Source organism: Haemaphysalis longicornis, unplaced genomic scaffold, assembly GCF_048455015.1.
Source record: "Haemaphysalis longicornis isolate Haplotype H1 unplaced genomic scaffold, Haemaphysalis longicornis Haplotype H1 scaffold_1, whole genome shotgun sequence".
In the NCBI taxonomy this organism is placed as follows: Eukaryota; Metazoa; Arthropoda; class Arachnida; order Ixodida; family Ixodidae; genus Haemaphysalis; species Haemaphysalis longicornis.
In genome coordinates, this window is record NW_027526203.1 from 475,461,391 (window position 1) to 475,486,220 (window position 24,830).

Below are 24,830 nucleotides of genomic sequence, written 5' to 3' on the forward strand. Positions count from 1 at the left end.
TTTATTTATTTATTTATTTATTTATTAGTAATACCCTCAAGGCCAATGGCATTATAGAGGGGAGTGGTTACAATCATGAGTACAACAACAAAAAAACAGCAAAGGCAATACAAGAAAAAAATCCATCTTTACACAAAATTAGGCAGAAGCAAGAAAAACGCAGCAAGCAAACATAACTCCACACAACAAGAAAAGGTTCATACAATGTTGACTAAGGCATTTTTGAAAAGCCTATGGTTAACAATGGTTGCTATTGGTGAGGGAAGGCGATTCCATTCTAATGATGTCCGGGCAATAAACTACTGGTAAAATGCGTTCCTTCGGCTCGATGCTATGCCGACCTTGTGAGTATGGTCAATGCGAGAAGAAACGTACAATGGAGGCAAAATGAGTTTTCATCATGCAGGTGTTGGTGATGGAATATTTTATGGAACAAAGAAAGTCGGAAAATTTTACGTCGAACTGCTAGGGATTGAAGGTGAAGGGTAGATTTCATTGCAGTACTTGCACTGGCGGTTCGGTTAAAGTTCGACAAAATGAAACGTGCAGAATTATTTTGAACCATTTCAAGTGTGTTAATGAGATTGTGAATGAAGGATCCCAAACTAAACAGGCGTATTCTAATTTAGACCGGATAAGCGTTTTGTACAACAGTAGTTTAAGGGATGATAGTGCCTTTGAAGAATTACGTCTGAGGTAACCGAGCATGCGATTTGCATTGTTAATAATATATTCTATGTGAACGGACCAGGTGAACGGACACCACATAAGCTACGAAATATTTACCCAACAAGCATAACAAATGCTTATTAAACCAAGCTTATTATAACCAAGGTGTTTTGTTTTTTAGATGACACAGAAAATATTCTTGTTGATTGCGGGGAACGATTTTTTTCTTTTGTTTTTTTTTTCCAAGGGGCACAGATATCCTAAGAAAATGATAGCATGGCCAAGACTTTGTTGTAGCGAGTTCGGCGACGGCCAGATGAACCCGTCAAAATAGCCCAAAAGGAAGAAAGACCCGCGAGGCAGCTGCAGCGCCACGCACCGTCCACGGTGCGCGTGCCCCCGCTTCGCCCAAACTGCAGCCGTGCCGGAACGCCACAGCTCCCACCCAGTGCACGATGAGATCTGGAAGCATTTCGCGCATCACGCAGCGTCTGGCCGTGTCTCGCTCCGAGCACCTTTCTCTTGTTCATTTTAAACGCGAAGGAATTATGCGCCCGTGAGGCGAGAAACTCGCATTGCGAGCAGCGAATGTCAGCAAAATTCTAGAGGGGCCGGCAGCAGCGGTGCTCACTGAGTCTGGGAGAGGGGGGAGAGGAGGTCCCGGACGCGGCGTCCACCCCGCCGGGGCGAGCTGTCGCTGCAACGGTTTGAGTCGCCGACAGCGAGGCGCCCAGGCGCACGTAGTGGCAGGCTTTTCCACAAAGCACAGGAGCATTGTGCAAACCTTGCCGCATAGGCGGAGACTAGGCCCGAGCCCCCTCCAGTGTTTCCCAGGTGGGGCAGAGCCCCCCCTCCACTCCCCTAAGTGCCATTAAGATGGATATAACCAGTTAACATTTCTTTAGAGTTGCCTCTTCGCTTTAACTTTAACATTTTATTGGGGCTAAAGGCTCACTGCACCATTGAATTGGCACAGATGTGGACGGCTTACTTTCATACTTTACGTTTCTTCCTTCAAATTCTAACCAAGGAGGACAAGCGCAGCGCACTAGAAGCATGTATGTATGTATGTATGTATGTATGTATGTATGTATGTATGTATGTATGTATGTATGTATGTATGTATGTATGTATGTATGTATGTATGTATGTATGTATGTATGTATGTATGTATGTATGTATTTATGTACGTGTATATAATAATGATGGGTACATTTCATCATAATCATTATGGGCCGCAATTGCTGGGGCCGAGCCCCCGCCCCCCCTCCCCCTTCCCCCCCGCCCCGCGGAAAATGAAAACTCTCCGCCTATGCCTTGCAGTACGCGCAAAGAGAACAGCGGCGCGCAGAATCGTAACACTGCGCATTAGTAGATAATTCTCTCAGTTGCTGCAGATTCATTGCGAGCCAAATTTAAGTTGCAAGTTAAAGAGTAATGAAAGGCTCTTTACGTATCATTCTGCCCGTATTTCTTAACAATAGCCCCGTGGTTACAGTTGGCGCTAACGTCGAAACATGCCAATTTCTTGGACGGCGAATAAAAGCACCAGACGTCTCCCGGCAATGTCAAGGCCGCGGACCCGGCGAGCCGGATTTCCCCTAAGGCCGCTCAAAATATGAGCAACTAACGTCTTTTCAAAATGAAAGCCACTGCGAGGTTCTCAATTCCCGGCAAGATAAATTGGGCGACGTGAAAGGCTCCTAATCAGCGCGAAAACCGTCTGAGACGTTCTCTTTTTCTTTGGTCGAACCCCGACTGTTCGGCATGCCATACGCACGAACAAAAAAGACACGCCGCCACGAAAGCCGCATGTGGGGGGTTAGATGGTGTGGTCGGGGTTTTAACAGACTTCTAGTAAAAGGAGTACAAATCCCAAACATGGCCCTCTTCTGTCTTATGAACAAGACCCCCGTGCGGGAACAGAAATATTTCCCTTCCTATTTTTAATTTCTTTGTCGGTGCCTTCAAGTTGATGCCGTCCGCATTTCCTCGAGTGAAAAAAAAGTAAGAATAATGATTATTATTGTTACTATTATTATTACATAGCTGCGATAAGCTCAGGAGTACGCCGTGGCTGTTATTTCACATAAGGTACTCCGTCCCATTTCACGCAACAAAAGACTATTGCGCCTGCTCTGGTGTACACCATTCTCCGATATGGGATTGCTCTCTGTGCAGCCAGGTGGCGCAGCCGAGGCGACTCTGTTTAAAAAGCGTACTAGACTATGGGACGTATAATGCCACGAGGGAGGCAAGCAATGCCCCCTTTCCAGCTACCGATAACATGGTCACTGCCCTTGATCTCCCATGCGCTCGGACCCCTTTTGTACAGACTGGAGACACGATACAACGATTTCACGAAATGTCACACGGCCTCCCGTAGCTGCGTAGCTCTGTTCGTGTTGTGGTACCACGTTCCTCAACAATATATGGGAAGCCACGCGCTGCGTTTATTGACCTCTAATCTTCAATTAGTTGCCGAATGAAGTGCTTTCCGCAACATAAAAAAAAGCATTGAAAAGATTGGTGCCCTCAGTATGGCGCGACTTCTTTCACTATATAGGGTGTATAAAAAGTATTCATTATCATGCATACAGCGTTTGAAATGCAATTGGATTGGCGCTGAATCATTGTTGCTGATTTTTATTTCTCATTGATGTTATTTTTTCCTCTTCATTATTCATTTCGCGCTAACATTGATGTACAATTTGTGTTCACTATACGCCGGTCATTTCTGTGAAATTGCACATCTGCCAGCCGACTCCGCCAAGTCAAGTCCCGGCTTTGACAGGCCCGTATCTTGTTTCTGTATTTTTTACGTGCAATAATAATAATAATAATAATAATAATCAATCAATCAATCAATCAATCAATGTTTATTATAGTGCCCAGGAACAGCGGAGGCCTTCGTGCTGGAGCACTCAGAGGGGAGAATGCAGCACTGTAGTACATCAACAATTTGCTAATAAACACTCAGTGAGCAAAAAAAAAAATGAGAAAAAAAGACAGAAAGACTTACAAAAAACGGCAAGAAGATTAGTAATAAAATAGTGCAATCCAACCGACTTTACACAATCAAGTCATGCTGGCGCACAGAAAAGGTATAAGACAGCAATGAAATGCATCAACAGCTGGCAAAAGAACAGTGAGCGAGCAAAAAATATGAAGAAGCTACAACTTCAAAGAAGAATAAAAATACCATATTGTAATTTTAGGCAACATTACACAATCAATAGAAACTGTAATGTCTGGTCAATTGCAAGAAGACATCTTACAATAAGCGTAACTATACGGAAGGGTGAGTGAAAAGAAGAAAGTTTTTACAAGATTCGGGAAGCGTACATTTTCAGTTTCAAATGGACGCATGAAGTGAATATGGCAACTTTTAATGATAAAAGTGGCAGAAAAAGAAAAATTCTACGATAATTACAGTCGCAGTATCAGCACAATACACGAATAACAGGAACAAGAACAAGCTCGGTGAAGCCAATGCACACGTCAGGACGATAAGTGAAGAAAAAGAGCACTGCCAAGATGAACCTAGTGTGTCAGAGCTGACAACCCGGCCAAAAAGTCCCGAAGAGGGCGCTGAAAGATATCGAGCTTCTCGGAGTGAACATTATGCAGATGCTGCATCCTTTGAAGAGGAGAACGTGTGCTGAGAGCTCCAGCTGCTTTAAAAGGGTGGGCGAGCCTTGTAGCTTTTTGTGGAACGCGAAAACTGATTGATTCAAGTAGTTCCGGGCATAAAATAATACCATGAAGCAATTTGTAATAATAATAATAATAATAATAATAATAATAATAATAATAATAATAATAATAATAATAATAATAATAATAATAATAATAATAATAATAATAATAATAATCAATCATTTAACGTGCCCAGGAACAACCAAAAGGTCTTGATGCTGGCGCACAAAAAAAAACAAAAAAACTAAGAATAACACAATAGAACAAGATGACTGTTCAGAAGAAAACTATCAGAGACACAATGCGTACAGAAATATTAGGACGACAGGACAAAAGTAGATTAATACAGTATGAGAAACAGCCAATGATAATGACGAAAAGTCAGATAATATACATACATACATACATACATACATACATACATACATACATACATACATACATACATACATACATACATACATACATACATACATACATACATACATACATACATACATACAACAATGCGCCAGATAAATTAAAAGAGAAGGATATAAACAAATTGCACATGTGATGTTATCTTATAACGGTAGAAACCTTGCAGGAAAACGATAACTGTGACCCATCAAAAACATCGAGGTCAAGAAAATAAAAATTATAAAGACGTTGTATCCTGTTGAGGGTTGAGTGCTGAGAGAGGCGGGTAGTTACAAGAAACGGCCTGCTCTCTCTTGTTTGCTTCCGCGGAATCCGAAAATTTATACTATTGAGCAGTATAGGACAGGATATAGTACCGTGACCGAGCTTGAAAAGAAAGAAGAGATCGGCGCGATGTCGCCGGCAGCGAAGTGAAGGCAGTGACAATAGTTCAACGGTGTTAGAAGACGAGCCAGAGTCATTTTTAGCGAATCGATGGTTGTAAACGCTTTGAAATTTTTTCTGGACACGCTCAACTACGTTATTTAAGGAATTAGAGATGCCATTCCAGATCACAGATGCATACTCAAGTTGAGGAAGACATATTGCGGTGTACAATAATAATAATAATCAATCAATCAATCAATCAATCAATCAACCTTTATTTTTGGTGCCCAGGAACAACCCTAGGGTCTTGGTACTGGTACACCATATACAAGCATTCATAAAAACAAACTAAAATCAAGACAACACAACACAGAAAACCGTATATATGAAAGAAACAATAAGATAAAAATAGTTACAGAGATCCCAGAAAGCAAAACAGCAAAACAGCAAAAAAAAAAAAAAAAGGAAGCCTAGTGTTAGAAGCCATGACACCCAGCCAGCAAAATGTTGAAGGCACGTGAAAAATTGAAAATACACAAGCAAATACTCAATGCACATGACGGAGATAGATTATACACATAAAACAAAGGTTTTGTAACAAAATGTCAGGAAGTTTCAAAATGGAAAAACGAAGTTCAGCGTTGCAAGCACTGACACTTAAACCGACAGAAATTCAAGCAACACAAAATCAGGAAAAGTGAAAAACAAACAAGCAAGATGATGATATGCATAAAATAAATACGGAACAGAAATACGGCACATAAATGACATAAAGGCACTTAAGTTACAACAGTTTTCAATTCATTAGAGAACAAAGACAAAGAGCTCTGGAATATATCAAGACGATCGGAATATTCATTATATGCACATTGTATTCTGCAGATGGACGAGCATCGTTTACTTAAAGCATCTGTTCTGAAAGTTCGAAATCTTCGGAAAAGTTTGTTCGGCAAGTTGACATTGATAAGTGCAACCAAGTCATCACACAAAATATCACCATGAAGAAGTTTATAAAGAAAGATAATGTCAGCTCTCATTCGTCGACACCAAAGGGAAGGAATACTTTTGAGACAAGACGTGCTGCCGTTTGCGTCTTCTTGTACATGACGGAAACGGTGCCTAAAGATAGAAAGGAACTTATTTTGAACCCTTTCGATGCGGTCACTATTGGACTTGCAAGTTCCATTCCAAACAACAGAACCGTATTCGAGAAGAGGTAAGCACAGAGCCGAATACAACTTTAAGAAAGGAAGAGGACTTTTAAACTCTCTAGAATACCTGCAGACAGCACCCAGACATCGAAGAGAGCGTCCGGTAATTTGTGTAACGTGGGAAGAGAAAGTCAGTGAAGAATCAAATAGTACTCCCAAGTCCCGAATTTCGGTCACCCTCGGCAGTGCAGTGCTTGCTATTTTATAGGAGTATTGCAGCTGTTGAGTTTTCCTACTATAGGAAACAACTTTCGTTTTTGAGGGGTTCAAAATTAAGTCGTTTTTGGTGCACCAACGATGGAATGACACGATATCAGCCTGAAGAGAATTACAGTCCTGAACATTACGCACTTCTCTGAAGATTTTCACATCATCAGCATACAACAAAAAAGAAGAATTTTTAATGGCAGAAGCAACATCGTTAATGAAAATGGAAAAAAGAAGGGGGCCCAGAACGGAGCCCTGGGGTACACCACTGGTTGCTTTGTACCTAAATGATGTTTGATCATTAACACTTACATAGCAATATCGCTCCTGGAGATAGCAACGTATAAGACCCACTAAGGAAGCGTGAACATCTAACAGAATGAGCTTGGCAAGCAATAACGAGTGGTTGACTACATCAAAGGCCTTGCTCATGTCACAGTAGACCGCATCAAGCTGGCTTCTACCAATGACTGCTGGGACAGCCTGCTCCATGAAGCATGCGAGGTTTGTGGAAGTTGAGCGACCACGCATGAAGCCATGTTGATTAGGAATGAGGACGTGTTTAAGTGAGAAAGACAAGACCTTATGAAGAGATAACTCGAATATTTTAGAGGCAGAACAAAGAAGCGACACTGGCCTATAGTTCATGGGGTCGGTTTTTGGGCCTGACTTGAAAACAGGGAATACACGACAGATTTTCCATGATCGAGGGTACGTGCCAGACCGGAGACAGTTATTAAATATTGAGGTGAACACAGGAACAAATATATTTGCATACGTTTTTAGAATTGCAGCAGGAATACCATCTGGCCCAGAAGAAAACGAGGGCTTTAGCCGCTTGATGCTGGCCCGCACGATGTTCTCATCCAATTGGAAACAAGCGGAGTAACCGTCCTGGTGACAAGAGACGCTGCCGTCATCACTACCACCGCTAAGCCCAAACAAAGAAGAAAACTGACGAGCAAAGCAGTCGGCCGCATCTGCAACCTCATCGCCGTTGGAATCCAGTAGACGAATAGATTCTTTCGTTGTACTAGATCTAGAATGAATGTACTTCCAGAAGGCTCCCGGCTGATGAGTTGCTTTAGCTTCAACTGACGCCAGGTACAAAGCATGATCACGTTTGTGCAATATTTTGCATAGGGCACGTAGGCGCCGGAACTCCTGAACGAACTGATTCGCACCAGAGCGCTTCATCTTTCTGTGCGCGCGTTCTTTGAGTTTCAGGGCATCCCGCAATTCAGAAGAAAACCAGTGTGGGAACTTGAACTTCTTTGGTAAATATTGCGGGATGTATTTCTTCATACCCAAAAGCACAATCTCAGTAAAACGGTCAACTTGTTCATTGACATCAGAGTGGTCAATGACTGTTGACCAAGGGGCAGCAGAAAAGTAGCCATACAGCCCAACGTAATCTCCCCGGGCGAAAGCGTAGCGAGGTTGCGCATTGCTTGAAATTACAGAACGGTGGAGCATTGTAGGAAGGCAACAGGAAATAGAAAGAGGAGGATGATATTTGTCGGGTATTACTAAAGCACAATCAGAGCGCGACACATTAACGCCATCGAAGTTTGAAAAGCACAGGTCCAGAATGTTTCCACTGCAGTTTTTTATGTGATTACGCTGTGCCATGGAAGTGAAAGACGAAAAATCTAGTAACCTATTACCCTTCTGTTGAAAGTGGTGGTTGTAGTGGGAACAGGTGAGGTGGCTCCACTGAACGCCAGGAGCGTTAAAATCTCCAAGGAGGAGGACCTTGAGGTCGCAATGAGTAGTGAGCACCTGTTCAATGGAGGAGACTAACTTATTGAACGCGTCAGGAACTACATCAGGAGGAACGTAAAAAACACCAACTAGAAGTTTTTCAGTTTTAGAGATATGAATTTCGACCCATAAAGACTCACCTGCGTTTTCAATATCGCTACGTAGCACACACGGGAGAGATTTGTTAACTGCGAGAAGTACACCGCCCCCCTTTTGTTTGCATCCAGTTAAGGCACGATCATTACGATATACATGGTAATTTTGAGGAAAATAGTCATTGGATAGAATATCAGGGCACAACCAAGTTTCAGATATAGCTATTAACGGAAAGCAAGAAGCCAGAACATTACCAAAAAATTCAGTCGCCTTAGTTCGAAGACCTCGCACGTTCTGATAAAAAACATCTAAACTAGTCATTATTCTTTTTCTGATGTGTTGCGCTCAGAGCTGTGAAGCATGCCTTCGCGAAACATGCCTCGAAACTCCTTAAAGAGGCAGTCTTTCGGCCAAACAGCGGGGTCAATAATAATAATAATAATAATAACCAATCAATTTATTTTCAGTGCCCAGGAACGACGGTGATGTCTTAGTGCTGGTACACTAACAAACATAAAAACAAACAAAATGACATGATACATGCAACACGTATCACTAAAAGTACGCTACACTAATAGAAGCACAAAGAACGGTAATAACAAGGATATCACACTCTATGGACGGAAGAGTTAGCCACAAATAATGTACTAGTTAAGGGAACGTACAGCCAATTAGAAGATAATGAGGTAAGGATAAAAGCGAGAAGTTGAATAAAATGCAGTAACGAGCAAACATAGGAAGGTGGTATAGCAAGATTATGTGAACGGAGTAAGACATATACTGTTAGCTACAAACAGCACTACTCAGCCCTGCACGAAGCTGGGCCAGGGAGCCATTAAAAACATCCACTTTGTACCCAAGAAAGTTCTGCAGGTTTTGCAGTCGGTGGATAGGCGAGTGACGACTACTAGTTGCACCAGTATCGAATGGATAGCGCGATCGCGTGCACTTCTGGGTAACTCGGAGCATAAGCTGGGACAGAAGTTCTGGGCAGGAAATGACTCCGTGTAGTAGCTTGTGCAGAAAAAGAGCAGCTCGATCACGCCTAGAACTCAAGGGAATAAGTTTAGGTAGCTGATGTTGACTAGAGGACGAAGTAGAACTGCGTCCTAACCGGTGTTTATATATTGACAGGAATTTTTTCTGCACTCGTTCAAGATACTGGTGGTTGGACTGGCAGGTTCCATTCCATAATAATAATAATAACCATTATTATTATTATTATTATCTCATTCTCGTTCAGACTATACAATGCTATTTTCTATATTTTTCTGAGATATGCACTTTTCTTTCCGCACCAGCACATCGTTCCTTGACACACTAATAAACAATTAATTGGTTGTTTTATTCATCATTTTTATTATCTCTGTGATTTGTTGGTCTGATCATTTATGTCTATACTCCTGCCATTGTTTTTTTCGCTATTGTTCTGTCAAACTTGTTGCTCTGTTTGATGTGTGTCTCGACAAGATGGGACATCGCAAAGGCATCTCTCGTTTTACGGTAATACTTTATTGCAGTGTAACTTTTCAAAAATCAAAACTCTCGTTTTATATGTACACTCTGTCTCCATCATGTGCACTGTGTATTTTGTTGTATATTTCCTTTTCTCAAGTGCCTTGAAAATTTCGCAGGCTGAGTGCCATAGCTTGCAACGCTGTTTTTTTTTTTTTTTCTGTCATATCGGGGATTTTGTGTGTTGTGCCGTGCTGTCTTACGTTTCTTTTAATAATGTGTTGTATATGGTGTGCCAGCACCAAGACCTTAGGGGTGTTTCTGGGCACCGAAAATAAAGGTTGATTGATTGATTGATTGCTTATTATTATTATTATTATTATTATTTTTTTCGCCGCGTGATGGCGCCCAGTAAGGACAAGTGCCTCCTCTGCTGCCTCGCTTTCTTCGGCAGGCAGGAGTTTTTTCGATGTTCTGCGTGTAAACGCCGTGCGCACGGAAAGTGCATTGTTCTTCCGGACGAGGAACTGCAGCGTTTGACCTCCGGTGAGCAGCCGTTCGTCTGTAATCTGTGTGTGGCCGCGGCGTCACCCGCTAGGCCTAGCGACCCCGGTGACCAAACCAGTGAAGACGGTGAGCCAGCGAACATCCCGGCCAAACGAGTGGCGTCCCCTGTCGGAGCATGCTTCAACACTTCGGCGGACCTACGCGCAGAGGTAGCTGCTTTGAAGAATCTCCTGTCCGAAGCCTGCGACAGCCTCTCTTTTCTTGGGGATGTTGTCACCGAGCTGCGGGAGGAGAACCGGCTTCTGCGGCGGGATAATGTGGCAGGGCTTGCCCATCAGGCTGCAATCGTCGCGTCCCTGCGTGAGGAGGTTCGCTGCCTGCGAGGGGAGCTCGCCCGTCCGCCGCCTTCCCCGAAGCCTGCTAGCCGTTCCACGCTACCGGTGACGTCACCCCACTCCGGTCTCCCCATGAGGTCGTCGTTCGCCGCAGCTGCCGCCGGTGCAGCGGGCGAAGGCGGCCCCCTCCTGTCCTCGACGAAAGCTTCGGCATTCTTAGAACGCTCCAGCGGTCAACCAGGTGCGGTGCTGAGTGATTTGAGTTCCCCATCGGACTGCCCCTTGCCTCCGCCTCTACAGTCCGACACTGCGAGTAATGGCCCGCCGGTGAACTTAGTGAAGAAAAGAAGCCCTCCTCGCGTTGGTGCATCGGAAGCTTCTGAGTTGGTTGTGGTGCGCCGACCGCCGAGCTCCAGGGCCATGTTTGTTTCGAAGTTGTCGGCTAACACGACATCTGGGCAACTGTTGGCCCACTTGTCGAATGTGCAAGTAACGCCATTGTCGTGCAAACGCCTTAAAACCAAGCATGACTCCTATTCCTCTTTTTGTGTAACTGTTGACGCAGAGTGTTTCAGGCGCCTGTGCGACCCGTCTATGTGGCCAAAGGGCTGCCTCTTCAAGCCGTTCCAAGGCAAGCTCCACCCTGGCATGGTGCACAGCTGTGAAACTTCTGAGAATGACCAGTAAGAACGACACTCTCGACATCTATTATCAAAATGCTCGGGGTCTACGTACTAAGTCCTCCGAATTTCTTAGAAATGTTGTGTGCTCCAAATTTTCTACTATTGTTATTACTGAAACTTGGCTTTGCGATGATATCTCATCTTCCGACTATTTTCCTCCGACCTATGAAATTTTTAGAAGTGACAGAAAGTTAACTGGGCCTAAGCAAAAGGGTGGCGGTGTTCTCATTGCCATCGATCGCTCAGTGCAATGCGTGCGGCGTGCAGACCTCGAGACTGAGGAATCAGTCTGGCTTGAGGTAGGCCTCAAGAGGGGCGAGAAGCTGCTCATCGGTGCATTCTATATAACCCCGGATATCTTACCTGCTGAATATAATCTCAAGCTCACATCTATTGAAAATGTTTCCAATTCACACTCCAACCATAAGCTAATTATACTTGGGGACTTCAACACCCCAGGTATTCACTGGAACAGTCTTTCATTTCAGCATAAAAACCATTATGCAGCGCAGAAATGCACCATGTTATTAGATTTTCAATCATTCACCTCCTTGCAGCAGTTCTGCCACATAGAAAACTTCTGTGGTAATGTCCTAGATGTGTGCTTCTCGAACTTGAAAAACGTACAAGTGTGTGCCTCCGAAATATCTCTTGTACGCCCCGACAAGTTTCACCCCCCTCTTATTGTCTCTATCTCTGTCGCTGCCCAGCATTGCTATGGTGGTGTTGACGATTGTGCAGTCCCGCGATATGCTTTCAAGCGTGGAGATTATGTTGGGCTCTATCACTTTTATTCATCTGCTGAATGGTCTAGTGTTTTCGATGTCAATGATGTTGACGAACAGGTTCGACGTTTTACCGAAATTGTCAGGAGTGGCATGGAAAAGTACATCCCTTTTTATAAGCCTGTTCATTCCAAATTTCCCCACTGGTTCTCTAAAGAACTTCGAAGTTCGCTTAAACTTAAGGACAGTGCCCACAAAAAGGCCAAGCGGTCTGGGCTTGACAAGTGGAAAACAGATTTTAGTCGGTATCGCTCACTTTGTAAAAGCCTCTACCGGCGTGACCACCAGCTCTATATAGAGTCGTTAGAGGCTTCTGCGTCTCAGAAACCGGCTGACTTCTGGAGGTATGTACGCGGCCGTTCTAAGGCGTCTAAAGAACACATTAGTCTGATTAATTCCGATGGGGAACAGGTTGAGGATGTCGCCACGAGCTTTGCTCAGTACTTTCATTCTGTCTTTCAACTGCCAGATGGTCCCGACGAACGCCTATCGTTTAATAATATGTCTAATTTTAGTACACTTATGTTCGATGAAAAACTTGTCAATGGTAGCCTTAAGCGGATGAAACCGTCATTTTCCTGTGGTGCAGACGGAATTCCAGCAGCCCTCATGAAGGCTTACGGCAACATTTTTGTGCCTGTCTTAACTTCCATTTATAATAACTGTTTGCTTTTCGGCAAATTTCCTCGTGCATGGAAGATTGCTCGAATTTTTCCAATATTTAAGTCTGGTGATAAGTCAGCCGTTACCAACTATCGCCCAATCTCACTCCTTTGTGTCGCCTCAAAACTCTTTGAGTCAGCTCTGCACAACGTTCTTGCTGCCTGCGTCAAGAACGTTCTGATACCAAATCAGCACGGCTTTTTCTCGGGTCGATCGACGGTTACAAATCTTGCAAGCTTCATGACTCAGGCTTCGGCTGCAGTTTGTGAAAACGGCCAGTTGGATGTAATTTATTTTGACCTCAGTAAGGCGTTTGATGTAGTGAACCATAAATTATTAATTAACAAGCTTACTATGTCCGGTGTTGATGCAAGTCTTGTTGCCTTGTTGTCCAACTATCTCCTTGACCGGTCCTTTTACGTAGATGTAAACTTCAAAAGGTCTAGTGTTTACACTGCAACGAGTGGTGTACCTCAGGGTTCTGTGCTGGGTCCACTATTGTTTTCTATCTTTATCAATGATGTGTCAACAGTGTTAACAAAATCTTCATTTCTTCTCTATGCTGATGATGTCAAACTATTTAGGCACATTAGCAGTTTTCAGGACTGCTGTGCCTTGCAGAGGGATGTGTCGGAATTATCGGTCTGGTGCAGCAAAAACTGTCTAATTTTAAATCCAGCTAAAACAAAGGTTGTCACGTACAGCCGGAAAACCCATCGTCTACTGTTTTCCTACAGTATAGCTGGAGCTCCTTTGCAAAGGGTTGAGGAGATTAGGGACCTCGGGGTTCTTTTCGACAGTACCCTCTCTTTTTCTTCTCATATTAGGCTCATCACCCGGCGAGCGCTCCGAAGTCTTGGAAATGTGTGTCGGATTACAAAGGAATTCTCTTCTCCAGATCCATTTCTAATGCTATACAATGCAATATGTATCCCCCAGTTAGAATATGCTTCTGTTGCCTGGAACGGCATCTCCAAATCTAGTAGTGAATTAATAGAACGTGTGCAGAAGAAGTTTTTATCCATATTTAAGCACCGTCATCACAATCACAGTCCGGGTCCTGATTCTGACTTACCCATAGTTCCTTCCATTCCTTCGTTGACCTGCAGACGTATGCGTGCAGACCTTACATTTCTTCACAAAATTGTTCATGGTGACCTTTCTTGTGCAGACCTGCTTAACTGTTTAGAGTTTAGTGTTCCACAGAGGCCCACCAGGTCGCATCGCCCTTTCTTGACCGCTGCGCGCAACTCCAATCATTCTCCTGTGCGCAGAATACAGAATTTCTACAACCGCTTCTCTGAACGCCTTGACATCTTTCAAGGCTCCTTTACAATTTACCGTACTGCTTTGTTGAACACAGTATGTTAAACATCTATGATATCTCTGTCGTTCGTTTTTCTTTTTTTTATTGCTGAAATTTCGTTTCTCTGTGGTTCTGTTTAACCAACATAGTTGCCTGTTTTTGAAACTGTTTACTTATCATGCTTGTCTTATCATTTGTCTCTATACTTTGTCATTGTTTTTGTCGTCTTACTGTTAAACTTTGTTCTCTGCTTGTTGTGTATTCATTACAATAAGCTGAGCCACAAAGGCATCTTCTTTTTCTTTTTTACCTGTACCCAGGCTCCGCCTGTGCTTTATTTCTGTAATTTTCGCTACTTCAATTTGTGTGTGTGTTGTCGCTTGTTTGTTTCTTTCAATATGTTTCTTGTATTTTGTTTTCATGTAACTATCCGTGCGCCAGCACCCAGGCCTCTGGCTGTTCCTGGGCACGTAAATAAACATGATTGATTGATTGATTGATTGATTGATTGATTATTATGTGTGCCACTATCTGGTGGTCATGGAAAATTTCAGTGATTTCACAAGCCATAGTGTCGAATATTTAGGGCGTCCAAAGGTTCTACATAACGTTCCATTTCATGAGAAATTCAGATTCTCCCGCGAGAAGCAACACTTGCGGGGTTTTACTCCAACAAGCTACACCTAAGTATATGAGGCGCGACGTCGTAGAGGGCTCCGGATTAATTTAGAGCCATCTATCAATGGGGCGGCGCTGCACCGGAAAGGTTTCCCAGAGAACTCAAATCCAGTGGGAAGGCGCACACAAGCCTGGCTTGTGCTGCGCCAGCCCAGCGGGAGGAGGCCAATCTGCCCCGTTCAAGGCGTTCGACAACCGGAGAGGCACATAATAAGCTCCGCAACGGCGGCACCTGCACGCACCCAAGAGTTGCAACTAAGGTCCAGCTATTCTGGACGAGGCGCTCGGAACGTCTGCATACAAAAGAGAGCTTCTCTCGTGATCGCCGCAGAAAAAGAAGTTACCGAACGCGCGCCAATTGCGCCGATGGTCTCTTTCAACGGTCGCATGCCGCGAATCGGTGCCGCAGTGATTAAACCGGGTTCTCCTGAAGACAAAAGAACAGCGGAAAACGAAGAGAAAAACACATTATAATTGGGGGACGCTGAATAGACGACGCATGCTCTCCACGCGCTATACTATACATTGCACAGATTGCAGCAACATTACGAGCTTCAAGAGAACTCGGGATTGATAGTACCTTGAGGGTCGTCTCTGGGGAGATTTTGTGCGGACGAACGACTCAGGGGTAATGGCAACCATGCGGGGGCCTTAGCTTTCACAAAACAAGTCCCTGCTGAGGAGCTTCAGAGGAAATTTGGAGCTCATTTTGCAGAAACGATTGCACGTCGTAATATGTCCCTCCAAGGGCTTGCTCGTGGAACGCGGGGCGTATTCCGGCTGAATGATATCGTGTCACTTGCCTCGTCTAGCCTACACACTTGGTCCCGTGCTTACGGAGCAGTACTTGCGTCGGCTAGCCTTTATGCAGCGTGCTTCAAAGAAGACATTTGCGACTCAGCAGTCCGGTGTCAGGCGCAGGTTGGACGTGCGCGGAAGCGGCCGATCCGGCGGCTCCTCTGGCAGCCAAACCGGTTCTCGGAGCGCAGGCGCCTCGTTTTCCGCATAATAGTAACCGCGTTTTGAGAACGAGCTTTGTCCGCAACCCCACCGCAGCGTCATCCCGAGCACCGGCGGATATCCGGAAATACTCCCTCACGCTCCTCGGAAGACGGCTTCGCTGCCACAAAGTTTTTCGGCCCGGTGGTGGTCAGCTCCAAAAGTGGCGCAACGAACTGTTCGCATTGTCGCGTGCCAGATACGCTTGTTGGTATCTTACGCAGGGCAATTTCGAGCTGTGCGAAGCGGCCGTCGGGTTTTCGAGAATCGAACTGCGTTTTTAAAAGGCAACCCGTAATAAATAAGAAGAACGCTGCTCTTCATGCCCCTATAACTATTGATCAAAACTGCCCGAGGTGTCGTTCGGGGTTACAAATCTCGAAAAGTACGAGCCTCCACCCCGATGATAGTAGACTGGAAATTTGGTGGCCCATATACGCACTCCTATCATCACCACTGTTGTCGCAGGGGCGTTCTTTTGGAACTTTAGTGTCTATGATGCAAAAACAGCTTCAAAAAAAAAAAAAAAAGAAAGAAACGAAAAAACGAAAAAAGCGATGCCAACGAAACCTACAGGCGCTCGCGAAGTTAGAATAATAAATCGGGGTATTACGAGCCGAAGCTATATATACCTGGGAGGTGTCGGACACCAGAGGACCTGTTTTTTTTTTTTTCGATGGGCGCTCACACCTTGACACAATCATTCGTGAAGATATTCTCGCATATCTGTTAGCAAACGGATTGATGAACACGCAAAAAAAGAAACAATCAAGCCATGATATGCCTTCTGCTGAATCAAAGCGGTGTATGTATAATATGTATGTATGTATGTATGTATGTGTGTATATATATATATATATATATATATATATATATATATATATATATATATATATATATATATAATGTGTGTAATAAAGACATGCCATCTTAAATTCGCCTAGTACGTAGGATAGGGGCGCTTCACTGTCGCCGTTTGCACTAACACTTTCGCATTGGTCGTATTGTCAGCAGCCAGAGTGTTTAATATGATCCGATGGTGATTCGTCATTCGTTTTCATTCAAAAATTCGATACCATTGCAAGCCGAATAACGACGGGATCCCCAAAGGGCACGTATTATTGGGTCTGTTATTGAGTGGGCCCCTGGAGAGGCTCTTTTCAGCTGCCGCGGCCTGGCCAGCCGAGCGGAATGTCAGAGGGTACCTAGGCCCGCAATTTTACAAGTCGCATTAGGCCGCCTAGACACGCAGCTGCTTTTGACGACAGCACGTGTAGGCAAAGCGGGAAACTGCGGCACATGATGGGATGGTTTGACACGCTCAGAATGGTCGCAAGGTTCTCGCTGCTCGGAGCGCACTGGGACAAGTGACGCGAGCGACGAAAGTGAAGTTGGCGTCCTTACTTTCGTGCTCCCTGAGGCGACCGGCGAGCGCGCTTTGTGCCTCGGGAGGCGTGCCCCCCCCGCCGCGGCCGCTCACCTGGTCTGGTCGAGCATGGCCGGCTGCATCCAGGCCGCGGCGCGCAGGGGCGCCAGGGGCTCTTCCTTGAGGCCGGCCATGGGGCCCCTCGCGTCCTGAAGGCCGAACATGGACGTGCTTCAGCTGCGCATGGCCCGGAGGGAGCCTGACGCCGGGACGATTTGACGCCGCCAAACCTCCGGGGGTCCGCTTTTGTGAGCCCACACGCGCTGCGCGCCCAGGCGCCTCCCATAGGACTGCCCCCCCGGGGACCGCGGGGGGGGGAAAGCGCCAACAGGTGACGGCACCACCCCGCCCCCGCCAAGCCGGAGCCCCGCCTCGGGGGGCGGTGCGCCGCCGCGCGCGCCAGCCAATGCCCGCCCGCTGGCGCCACGTGCGCTCCACGTGCGCCGCCGCTTGCGCGCTGCTCCGCGCCCGCACTGTCGCGGCTCGCCGGCGGCCCGCGCACACTGGGATCCAGGTAGGCCCCCAACTTTGGCGCGCGCGCGCAAACCACCCACGTGCGCGCACTCTTGTCGGTCCAAACGCCTGTCGTCGCCGCTCGCAGATGGCGCCATGGGCCGGAAATTGTGCCGAGATCGGGGCTGCGAGCGTGTGGTCGCGCGCGGCGCGCGCGCGCGTGAGCTTTTTTTTTTTACCCGAACAGCGGCTGCCGGGAATTGGAACGATTGCGAGAATCCTTCCATTTCTTGGTGGCTGGCGTCTCTTGGAGGATAGCGCAACCCACGTGGCTTTTCATTCGTCACTCTGCCAGAAGGTGACCAGATTACGGTGACCTTGTTCCGGGAGACGCGAACGAGTGTGAATGAATAACTGACCGTGATCGAATGAAGGCGAAAATTATTTCTCCATCCTTGCTAGAAGGACAACGTACTTTCAGGCATGCGCCTTTCGCAGAGCGAATAAAATCAAGTCGAGCGCTCATTCCAAGCCCTCAAACTCGCCAATGGTGCTCTTGGCCTCGTTCGTGATCGACTCGTTGGTGCGCGCCGGCTTGAAACAGCGCACCTTTGTGTAGCCCTTCGTCCTGGCGTGAGATTTCAGTGCCCCGGTTTCGCCTCGCAATTTTTATTCCCGTCGGAAGTTTTGTTCTGGTAAGTTCAAGCAAAAAGAAAGGCGGTGTTTGTCCACCGGTCCAGGTTCAGGCTGTGTGTCACAGGCGCTGGATAATTGCCAGCCAAGGGAAGAAATGGCTCTCCGGCCGCGTGGAAAGGAATTAGCCCGGTCGAAATTTCAGCCCTTATCACAGCCCTCAAAAAAATTATGTCACAGAAGTTTTAGACCTATCCGGAGTCATACCTTGACACACATTTGGTCTATACATGCATGCCAGGAGTCCCTGAATTATCCAACACGTCTGAGTTATCCAAGTTATCCTTAAAAATAGATTCGCCTTTTTTTTTTTTTTTTTTGCTCGGATTTAACTAATTTTTTTATAAGCAGCGAGAGTGGAATTCTAGCACAACAGTCGGGGCAGAAAGTTTTTTTCTCTTCGGTGTGCTGCCACATCTATTTTTCCCATTCATTAACGTATCTCGCCGTGATGCCTGCAAGCGCCCGTTTCCGACGTCGCAGTGAGGGCGCGAACGCTGAGATGGGTGTATGCAGGGCGAAACGGAAGAAGAATAAAAATTTGGGGCAAGTTCGATGATGGTGAGGATGAATAAACGTTATTGTGCCCAAATCCGGGCGTGGATGAAACGAGCTACACCGGCCATGACAAGCCGTGCATTACCTTTCGTCAGAGCTGTAGTTGGGCATGTTTGAGGGTGAACGACAGCAACTACTTTATGGTGGAGTCCCCACCCAAGCGCATGAAAAGCTTTTGATATCTCTTGCTCCAGAATTTGGTTTTACTAAAATGAAAGCAATTCAGAAGTTAGGCCTGAGAGCCATGGTAAATTCGTGTGTATGCAATTGGTTTGTCCTAATTTACCGGTATCTTCCTAATTCGCTCTTGGTTCCCGTTGATTCATTTTGATTCGTCTCAAGTCAGTTTGATATATCTTACTCCATTGTGTAACCCGCTTCAATCCACTTTGAATCAATCAAATCCATTGATTTCCTCTTAATTCGCCTTCATTCTTCTCCATTCAGTGTCTTGTGTCGTACTTCATTTTGGTCCATTGTAAATGTCCTGGGTGCATGTTAATTCACATTTTTCCATATTAATTCACTCATTAATTCCGTTTAAATCACTTTAATTCCTCACAATTCACATTGATTCCTCTTAATTTACTGTGTCTTCCTTCATTATTAACCCGGACTCGTTGTTTATTCACTTTGCTGCCTGTTAATTCCATTCTATCTAACCTGGGCCACTTTGTCACTGAATATTTTTCACTCTGATTCTTCTTAATTCACTTTAATTATTCTTAATCAGCTTTGTCTTTCTTAGGGATTCCCTTAGACCCATTTAAATTCCCTTTGGTTTCTCTTGACTCAATTTCATTCAGCTTAATTCACTTTGATACACGTTAATTCATTCAGTGACCCACCTTAAAGGCCAACTGCAACGAAATTTTCGGCTCCTTAAATGCACCATTTCCCGGTAGCACCACCTGCAAATCTGGAGGCCCAAATATGCGTCGCTGCATCGTAAAAGAAGATAAAAAATGCTCTTTCAAAACCGAAACTGGAAAAAAAGGGTGGCCATTACGGCCGGCCGGAAGTGACGTTACACTCAGGAATCGAGTGGACGCAGCCAGCGGATTTTCCCACGGCTGTCTGCTAGGAGACGGCGCGCAGTTGATGCGTTTCGGGTCGTCCGTTTTCTCAAACACTTCAAACATGCGTGAAAAGGGGCTGGGAAGTTGGTGCAACCATTATTGCTTCGCTGTGAGCTGCTGGCACGCGCCTATAATCGTCCGGTAAAACGAAAACACAGGCATCGCGAGGCGTCGTGGCGAACTTGCTGGGAGCCAGGAAATATGTACACAAAAGGCGGTGTTGAGCGCCAGATGGGTGCCGGCACAGCCGGTATGCCCTGTGCCGTTCGAACCATCCTGTGTTTGTGAGAAAAAAAAAAACAAACAAAATACCTTGCCAGGACAACGCCGAAGCATGCTATAGCTCGTGTAAGAATTCGGTTTCAGCGCATATGTTATCAAAGTTTAAACCCAGAATTTTATTATTTTTGTTTATAGGGGTAGTTAATAGCCTGCGCCAAATCTTTAGATAATGATGCCTGCAGCGACGAAGGCAATGCAGTGTCTTCGCTGGCGTTGTGAAACAGGGACCTTTCCAGAGGCTCCATTCTGCCTAATGTGCCCCCCTTTCTATGTTTTTTTTTTTTCTGTGTGGTGAGAGCAATGTTTCCAGCAGCGGCTAGTTTTTATTTATTTTGTGACGAAGTTGTTTTAACTGAATCGATTCCGTGCAGTCCGCCGCATGCTGTCCTTGTTCGCGCCCCGACCGGCCCGATTACCGTGACAACAGCGTATCGCCTCGCGTCGGCAGTACTCGCGCTCTCGAAGAGTCGACCGGCCGCAGAGCTATCTGCCATACTCGTTCGCACCCCCACCAGCCGCGACAACAGCGCATCGTGTCGCGTCGGCCGTTCTGCGCATCGCGCACTCGTAGCACTCGTAGAGACGCCCGGCTGCGGGCTTGCAGTGCACCGCACACCTGCCGTAGTCGTTCGTGCGCCGACACACGGACCCGCCGCGCCAACAGCGTATCGTCTCGCGTAGGCCGTACACACGTTTCGTGTGCTCGTGGAGTCGACCGAGAGCCTTCAGCCGCTCTCGCGACCACGAAATCAGCCGTTGTGCAACTGCCGTACTCGCTCGCCGACGGCGTATTGCCTCGCGTCGACCGGCCCCGGCTCTCCTCGAATTTGCTCTTTGTCTCGGCAACCCAGCGCTTCTTCAGCTGCTCGCATTACTATTACGGAAAGGTTTGAAAGCAATTATTCATGCAAGATGCACAAATTACGCTGCTCACTCGCGCTTGGCCACACGTAAAGGGGCTATAGGCTACTGAGGAGAGGCGACGGCCGTGCAGGAGTCCTGACTGTTACGTCACATCCGGAATTTCTCCTCAGTGGCGACCAGTTGTGGCGACGCTCCGCTAGGTGCTGAATCGGCTGAAGTGGCGTGTTTTCGAACGGTTTTAATAAAATTACTGCGCGTGTGTGGAGTTTATAAAATTAGGTCACAAGAGACTTTAGTCTTAAGTAGTATATACCACACGTTGAAACAGAATTTGGGGCAGGTATATTTTCGTTGCAGTAGTTGACCTTTAATTTACTTTGATCGAGCTTATTTGACTCTGAATCCGCTTGATTCGCATGAATTCCTCTTCCTTTGCTTTGTCTTTGCAATTCACTTCGGTGCACCTGAATTCAGTTAGGTTGATGTTAATTCATTTTATGTATATTAATTCATTGCTTCACAAACTTTTAGTTACGTTGAATCTCACAATTGAATTTGCTTTGTATTCGTTCTTAATTCACTTCGTTTCGTCTTAGTACACCTTGACGTCTGTCAATTACGTTTGGTTCATCTTTATTCAACTGAAGTTTCCTAAATTCACTCAGACATCCACTTAATTCTTACCATTTTAAACTCAAATTAATTCCTGGTAGTTTTCGTGTCGCCCTAATTCCCTTTTGTTCCTGTTATTTAACTTTCACTTCTCTTAATTCACTAATATTAGTCTTAACTCGCTTTTTCATCCTCCTTAATTCGCAGTGTCATCCCCTCATTCCAAATCGTCCTCTGGTTCGCTCCAACTGCCTTCGATTCCGTGGAGGTGTCCAGGGGCTTTGTTATAAGACGCCTCATGACTGCCTGTTTTCACTCAGGGGCGGTAAAGGTCGACGGGATGATCATACATGTCAAATTTCGCATAATCTCACACTTGTAAAGCACCTTGATCAATTTTACCCTATAATAAAGCTATCGACACAAAAATGTTGTGCCCCAGCAGCACATCATCGCACCCACCACGTGCTCACTCCCCGTTCAGTGCGCTCACTGACCTCAGAGCATGGACCCCAGAACGATAAAAGCTGCTCTAGGAAATCGAACTGCCTGCGCCATGGACCGGTTACTAACAGCGGCGCATAAACTCGCAGTCCCCAACGTGCGGTCACACGTAGCAGTTTGACAGAACGATGACGCGGCGTTTCCTTCCGAGCGCAGACGCACGACAGGACGCGGCAGCGGCGCTCTGCGTGCGCCTCGACGAGCGGTGTCGGCAACTACGCCCCCAGCGGCCAAAGCACCCTCGGCAACAGCGGCGGCCTAAACCGCCATCAAAGACGAACTGATCATGCCAGAGTGGCCGCGCACGCGCCGACGCACGCTATTTCGAACCCAGTGTCGCATGGGTGTCGCCGATAGGCGTCGTCCGGGCAGCCGGCGGCGAGTGTTAACAAGTGTGGTGCAGTCTGTGCACTTTCATCTGCGTAGCTCTTGTCAAAGCATGTAAACAAATGCCAGGCCGTCCCTGCTTTCCGCGCAGCGGGTCCTTCGCGGTGGACCCCTTTTTCCCCAGAAGATTTCACGCTAAGCGAACTATTGACGACGCTCGTACGAAGAAATAGACAACTGCTCTGGAAAAGGTTCCCTGCAGGGCCAAAGGGCAGGTCTTTTTTCTGGGGAAGAGAGAGATTCGCTGACGTCATACTTCGGGCAGAATCAAGAATCGTTAAAGTGTTTCACATCGGCGTGCACGCAGCGTAAACGAAGACTTGCTTGGCAGGGGATTTCGGTCGGGCGTGCTGAACGACGTGAGAGGAAATTAGCGGCCTGCACCGGATCAAGTGGCTCTCAGGCGACAAAGATGACCGCTTGAATAGAACGCGTCACGCGTTCTATACACTTCCCTTGCGTACTTCACGTGCTTGCAAAATTTGTGTTTCTTAAAATGAAATACTGGCACGAAATATTTTTTTGTTCGCGAAAATAAAACCAAATTTTGAGACAAAAAGTTATTTGCAGCACTTGCACGTTCGCAGCTCAAGATAGCGTCCGAGTTTGAAAATACCGAAATGAAAAATTGAAGCACCGAAACAAGAGTAGTATACGCGTGAAAGCTCTTTTTCTGTAGCGGACTGTTAATCTCTCTCTCCCTCTCCTTATTTGTAGATTCTGCGCGTTTAATCGCAAAAAATGGATAAAGCAGGCAATCGTGAAGCGTTTCCTGCCTTCGGAAACAGTTCGCGCACACGCCGGCCGCGCCTGCCAGCTCGGACACTCAGCGGCTCGAACCGGCGCAGACCACGGTAGCAACCGCTTGTCGCTGCTCTTCTGAATCAATCTGATCGTTAAAATGAAGTTCCACATGCGAGAAAGTAGGTGTTAGTGTGGTGAAAAATTGTGCTAGGGATTGTTATCAGGGCTTATTTTAAAAGCGGCGATCAGATATCTGCCGCGATGCAAGCCTACGCTGACCGACCACCGCGGCGCGCGGCGGGCGGTGCGCCGACCGGTCGAGAGATGGCAATACCTGCGCGGAAGCATCGAAACAGGCTACGCAGATGTTCAACTACGACGATCGCTGAGCTGAATTTGTAGATTCCGCGCGTTTGTTCGCAAGAAATTGAAAAAGCGGGCAATCGCGAAGCGTTTTCTGCCTTCGGAAACAGTTCGCGCACACGCCGGTCGCGCCTGCCAGCTCGGCACACTCAGCGGCTCGAACCGGCGCAGACCACGGTAGCAACCGCGATTGTCGCTGCTCTTCTGAATCAATCTGATCGCTAAAAAGAAGTAGCTTATGCGAGGAAAGGTTATGATAGTGTGGTGAAAAGTTGTGTTACGGATTGTCATTCGCAGTTACACAGATAGCGGCGATCAAATATCCGCCAGGATGCTAAGCCTAAAGTTCCCAACACCCGAGCCGACCAGAGCAACGCACGCCGGTTGCGGGGGGTTGGGGCTCAGCGGGCTCTCATTGGCTGTGGCCTCACGACGATTGCAACGATGGCACGACTGCATCTGGCTTGCCAGACGCACGTCGTGAGCCTCCTCCGACCAGCGATCGACGCCAAAACAGGTCCTAACGATCAATCGTAACGATCAGTCGCATGCGAATCGCGTGTACCAATCGTACATGTGTCCAGCGCTTCACTGTACAACACGCAATGAGGAGGAGGAATAAACTTGACTGCAGTATGCATGCTGGGGGCGGTCGGTGACCACCCGCCCCTTCGGCACTTCGGCAGCACGTTTCACCGAAGCTTTCTGGACCCTGCAGGGTCCTCAGTGACGCCTCGATAGCCACTTTCACGCAATGTGGAAAAACCAGCTTACAAAGACCACGCTTACAACGATCTCCGCAAACTCGGCCTCACCTCTAGCAACGAATGCATCGCTGGTAAGACATTTTTCAGCGGGAATAAAACCCGTCTCATGTCGAAATAACGTTACTAGACACTGAAGACCTTGATTTAAATGATTGCAGGGTTTAACGCACCGTAGTGTAGGCGCGCCGTAGTGTAGGGCTCCGGATGAATTTTGACCACCTGGGGATCTTTAACGTGCGCCGAAATCTCGCACAC

The 24,830-nt window shown here is 46.5% G+C and overlaps 1 protein-coding gene across 3 annotated transcripts in view; it reads right to left on the minus strand.

Annotated features, from left to right (window-relative positions):
• The window catches only part of Kn (EBF transcription factor knot), a 321,220-nt gene that overhangs the window by 173,890 nt on the left and 122,500 nt on the right, over nt 1-24,830 (minus strand). Inside the window, exon 1 of one of the 3 annotated variants that reach the window (XM_077688235.1) lies at nt 17,324-17,541. The exons of 1 other annotated variant lie outside the window; for it this stretch is intronic. In XM_077688235.1, coding sequence (XP_077544361.1) covers nt 17,324-17,433 — 110 coding nt within the window. In that variant the 5' untranslated portion in view covers nt 17,434-17,541. Of the gene's footprint in view, nt 1-17,323; nt 17,542-24,830 lie in introns of those variants that run through there. One more of the 3 variants, XM_077688237.1, reaches the window with a different exon arrangement.